Source organism: Hordeum vulgare, chromosome 3H (genome assembly GCF_904849725.1).
Source record: "Hordeum vulgare subsp. vulgare chromosome 3H, MorexV3_pseudomolecules_assembly, whole genome shotgun sequence".
Classification (NCBI taxonomy): domain Eukaryota; kingdom Viridiplantae; phylum Streptophyta; class Magnoliopsida; order Poales; family Poaceae; genus Hordeum; species Hordeum vulgare.
This window is the reverse complement of record NC_058520.1, coordinates 595245615-595250549: the sequence shown is the minus strand read 5'-3', so window position 1 is coordinate 595250549 and position 4935 is coordinate 595245615. Positions and strand designations below refer to the sequence as shown.

At 58.4% G+C, this 4935-nt stretch overlaps 1 protein-coding gene across 1 annotated transcript; it reads right to left on the bottom strand.

Annotated features, from left to right (window-relative positions):
* Nucleotides 1–1524: 1524 nt before the first annotated feature.
* On the bottom strand, nucleotides 1525–4387 carry LOC123445479 (scarecrow-like protein 3). Its single transcript, XM_045122465.1, has one exon. The coding sequence runs from the start codon at nucleotides 3354–3356 to the stop codon at nucleotides 2001–2003; it is 1356 nt and encodes a 451-aa protein (XP_044978400.1). The 5' UTR covers nucleotides 3357–4387; the 3' UTR covers nucleotides 1525–2000.
* Nucleotides 4388–4935: the final 548 nt, after the last annotated feature.

Sequence of the window (4935 nt, the reverse complement as noted above, 5' to 3'; positions counted from 1 at the left end):
ACATGGAGCACATCAATCTCGTTGATGTACCGGCCAGCAGCACATCACGCCGTCCTGCAGTCAACGACCACGCCACCACGCCCAGGGTGCTTGAGGTCCACGGCACCCCGCCACCACGTCCAGGGCGCTCGAGGCCCACGGCACCCCGCCACCACGTCCAGGGCGCTCGACGCCCACAGCACCCCGCCGCCACGCAGGAAGGAGCCCCGACTCCACCTTCGAGCGTGCGGGGAAGGAACGTTTGCCGCCGTCGGCGTTTCCCGGGCTACGCGGGCGGACTCTACCGGTGGCGGCGAGGGCGGGGGGCGAGGAAGAGGGAGGGTCAACGCAGGGTGGGGTATTTGGAGCCGATGGAGCGAGAAGTCTTCGAAGCAAAAGCGTGGTCCATTGTCAAAACAATCCCCAACCCTGTAGGAGAGAAGAGAAAGAGATTTATCCAAGAGTAAGAGAGTGTTAGGAAGGATGTGAAACGTGTCTTTGATGTTTTGTAATCTCGTTAGGGCATTGTTCGGTATACAGTAAGAACATGGAACACATCAATCTCGTTGATGTGCAGGCCAGCAGCACACCACGCCGTCCTGCTGTCAATGACCATGCCACCACGTCGAGGGCGCTCGAGGCCCACGGCACCCCGCCACCACGTCCAGGACGCTCGAGGCCCATGGCACCCTGCCACAGATCCACACCGTCGCCATGCAGGAAGGAGTCCCGACTCCACCTTCGAGCGCGCGGGGAAGGAACGTCAGCCGCTGTCGACGTTTCCCAGGCTACGCAGGCGGCCTCTACCGGTGGCAGCGAGGGGGGGGGGGGGGCGAGGAAGAGGGAGGTTCAAGGCAGGGTGGGGGTGGTGGAGCCGATGGATGGAGCGACAAGTGCTCGAAGCAAAAGGGGGGTCCAAAGGGGAAGTGCGTGGTCGCGTGGATGGGCTGGATCATCGTCATATGTCAAAAGAGGAAGGCGCCAGCTTTGGCTGCCGACGATCCAGTGGACGATACCATGGCCAGCTGTTGCCTCGTCTGGTATGACAAGACGGGCAACCAAGGCATTGATGCTAGCGATGGCAGTAGTACCACTCCTCCACTGTACTGTACAGGAGCAGTAACCAACAGCGCCATGCTCGTGTCCAGCTCAAAGATGAAGAATCCTTCATGACTCGTGAGGATATTACGAACGCACCCACACACACTTGTCAAAATATAACCCGGGCACCACCGGTTTGGGATTGAGCCATCGAGGACAGTTAAGCGTGTTTCCCAGCGTACAAGCCCGGAAATGACTTGGAAGCTGCAGTGCAGTTCGGGGTGAAAGTTCAGTTCAGTTCAGATTCAGACAAGCCAACAACTTCTCCCCCTAACCCGACAAATTATTTCGCACAACAAAGTTAGGACGAAACTAGTGTTGAAATCCCATCCGGGGCATCAAGTTGCGTCCGGTAATCGCCTTCTTTCGACGGCAACAGAGTTTTCGATCATCTTGTCAGTCATTCAGCTCACAAGCCTCACCAAACAACTCATGATCAGCAACTGGTCGAATCTGGGTTTATCCCCTTTTTCACCAAACGCAACCTGCCCTCTTCGGCGCGACTCGATCCAACGGAAAGACAGATAGACAACCAAGCGATCCAATCGATGATGATCAATCGGCAGATCACTTCATCGTTCTTGCTAAAAACCTATGCACTAATCCGAACCAAAACGGAACAGACAGACACACACACGAGACACTACTATGAACAGCAGAACAGACACGCAGCGCATGCGTATGCATGCAGCAAGTTCGGTCTAAAACCAGCAGCGCATGCATATGCATGCCCCAAGTTCAGTCCACAACAACAACAACCAACGAACCTACTACTACTACCAAAATAAACAATCAAAAGAAGAAGAAAAAATGAAATTTTGATGTGAAACCCCTAGCTAGCTAGCTAATGTCCATGGATAATGGTACTACCAGGTGGTAGCGGCGGTGATAGCGAATCCGGACGGCCGGCCGGCCGGCGGTCAGTCGAAGCGGCGGCCGCGCCATGCGGAGACGGAGAAGAGGGCGCGGTCCTGCCAGCAGAGGAAGAAGGTGCCCTTCTCCTCGCGGACCTTGAAGCCGTCGCACCCCAGCCCCTGCGCCGCCCGCCGGGCCTGCAGCAGCGCGTAGTAGCTGAGCGGGACGCGGCCGAAGCCGGCGCCCTCCATGCGCGCCGCCCACCGGTCCAGCCGCTCGTGCCGCTCCCGCCGCTCCGCGCCGTCGCAGGCCACGATGTTCTTGATCTCCTCCCCCAGGAGCCACCGCTCGACGCGCGCGCGCTCCACGGACCCGCGCGCCGCGCCCACCTCCAGGCAGTCGAACAGCGCCGCGTAGTAGTTGAGCGCCTCCACGAACCGCTCCGTCAGCCCCGCCGTGTTGTGGCTCGCCTCCTGCTCCGCCACCACCATCACCTTGGGCGACAGCCCCCACAGCGCCCCCAGGAACGCGTCCGCGCGGGAGGTGGACGGGGAGAGAAGCCCGGAGGAGTCCGGGCTGCTTCTTCTTCTCTCCTTGTCGGCGGCCGCGACGGGGGTGTCGTCGTCGGTGGCCAGCAGCCGGTGGAGCTGCAGGCTGGAGCTGATGGCCAGCGCCTCGCCGGTCTTCACGCGGAGGGACTCCACGTCCAGCGCGTCCAGCCGGGAGACCACCGGGTTGAACTGGAACGGCACGTCCAGCCGCTCCGCCTCCTTGGTGAGCGCCATGGCCGTCTGCGAGAGCAGGTCCTTGTGCTCGTGCACGGCGGTGAGGCGGAAGTGGGGCGGGCCCTCGGGCCGCGCGGCGAGGAGGTGGAGCAGCTCGAGCCACTGCGTGGCGTCGGCCCCGCCGAGGTCGATGACGTGCACGATCTTCTCCGACTCCATGGCCTCCAGAATCGCCTGGTTCGCAGCGGCCCCGGCGAGCCGGAGGAACGGGCAGAGGTCGAAGAAGTGGCGCCGCGCGACGGCGACCTCAGCCGGCGTGGGCCCGGCGCGGGGCAGGAGCAGAGCCCGGCACAGGCCGGGCCACGCACGGAGCGCGCGTCGGGCCAGCGCCTCCGCGAAGGCGGCGGCGACGCGCTGCATGGCGTCGCCGTCGGGCGCGGCAAGGGTCGCGATGTGCTCGAGCGCGGCGTTGGCGGCGTCGAGCCGGCCGGAGGCCGCGGCGGCGGCGCAGTTGAGCAGGAGGTGGATGAGGCAGAGGCCGCGCTCGTCGGAGCGGAGCTCCCGGAGCATCCAGGGCGGCGTGGCGCCAGCGCCCGCTCCGTTAGCGCCGGGGTGCGGGTGGAGCGGCATGTTGGAGAAGTTCTGGAGCGGGGAGGAAGTCACCGACGAGGAGGAGCCTTCGTCCTGGTGGATCATCAGCCTCGCCAGCGCTGCCGCCTCTGCTTCTGCTCTGCTCTTCTCGCCGATCCCGCAACCCGCAAAGGTTGTTCAAGGTTGCTTCTTTTCCGTGCGTGCGTGCCTATCTCTCTGTAGGCCGGCGGTGGCGTGGTGGACGACGCGGGTGATGGATTTATACGGCGGCTCTCGGAGGTTTTTGGGTGGCTGCGTGGCGCAAAGGAGAAATGCAATTAAGAAACCATGGCGGCAGCCTTAAATAGACAGACGGGGGTGGTGGTGGAGTCGGAGCAGAGAAGGAAAGGGAAGGGAAGAGAAGGAAACAAGACAAGCAGAGAGGAACAAAGGGCAGAGGTCCAAGAGGACTGCAACAAGGGGCAATGGCTCGAGGAGCAACATTACAAATCGCTGCGTCGCGGTCATGGTCAGTGGGAGGAGAGGACCGGACAATGGGGGAAATCAGGGTCATTTATTTCTGCACTCGTCGGGCATGCATGCACGCATGTATCGCTGCTCTTTACTCTTTACTGTGGTAGCGGCAGAGGAGAGGGAGGAGGAAGGCAGGAAAACAGAGGATTCTCACGGGTAGAAAAAGGCAAAAGAGATGAGAAATAATAACACGCTCCACATTGTTCTTTCTATGTGAGAGACAGTATAAAAAGAGATGAGAAATAAGAGCAAGAGATGTAGGATTGCAAAGTCCTCTGGATATGATTTTTTTTTGTGTACTACATAGATAACATTTTCAGCTGTGTCTCAGAGGTACATGCATGTGAAGATGCTAAGGCCAACTCCAGCGCACGACCGCATCCGGTCCCATCCTGTCCATTTGGGGAGAAATGGACAAATCTCACGGCCCAGCGCGCGTCGTCCTGGACGCATCTCCTCCGTTTTGTGTCCGGACCGATCCATTTCCGGCATAAACATGCGTCCGGTTTGGGTCCTAGCGGACAACGAGCGGACGCGCTCGAGCCCTCCTTTTGTCTGCGTCGGGGACGCATGGCAGGCGGCCACCTACCTCCCACCTATTGGAAATATGCCCTGGAGGCAATAATAACTTTGTTATTATTATATTTCTTTGTTCATGATAATCGTTTATTATCCATGCTATAATTGTATTGATTGGAAACACAGTGCATGTGTGGATACATAGACAAAACACTGTCCCTAGTAAGCCTCTAGTTGACTAGCTCGTTGATCAAAGATGGTCAAGGTTTCCTGACCATAGACAAGTGTTGTCACTTGATAATGGGATCACATCATTAGGAGAATCATGTGATGGACTAGACCCAAACTAATAGACGTAGCATGTTGATTGTGTCATTTTGTTGCTACTGTTTTCTGCGTGTCAAGTATTTGTTCCTATGACCATGAGATCATATAACTCACTGACACCGGAGGAATGCTTTGTGTGTATCAAATGTCGCAACGTAACTGGGTGACTATAAAGATGCTCTACAGGTATCTCCGAAGGTGTTCGTTGAGTTAGTATGGATCGAGACTGGGATTTGTCACTCCGTGTGACGGAGAGGTATCTCGGGGCCCACTCGGTAAGACAACATCACACACAAGCCTTGCAAGCAATGTGACTTAGTGTAAG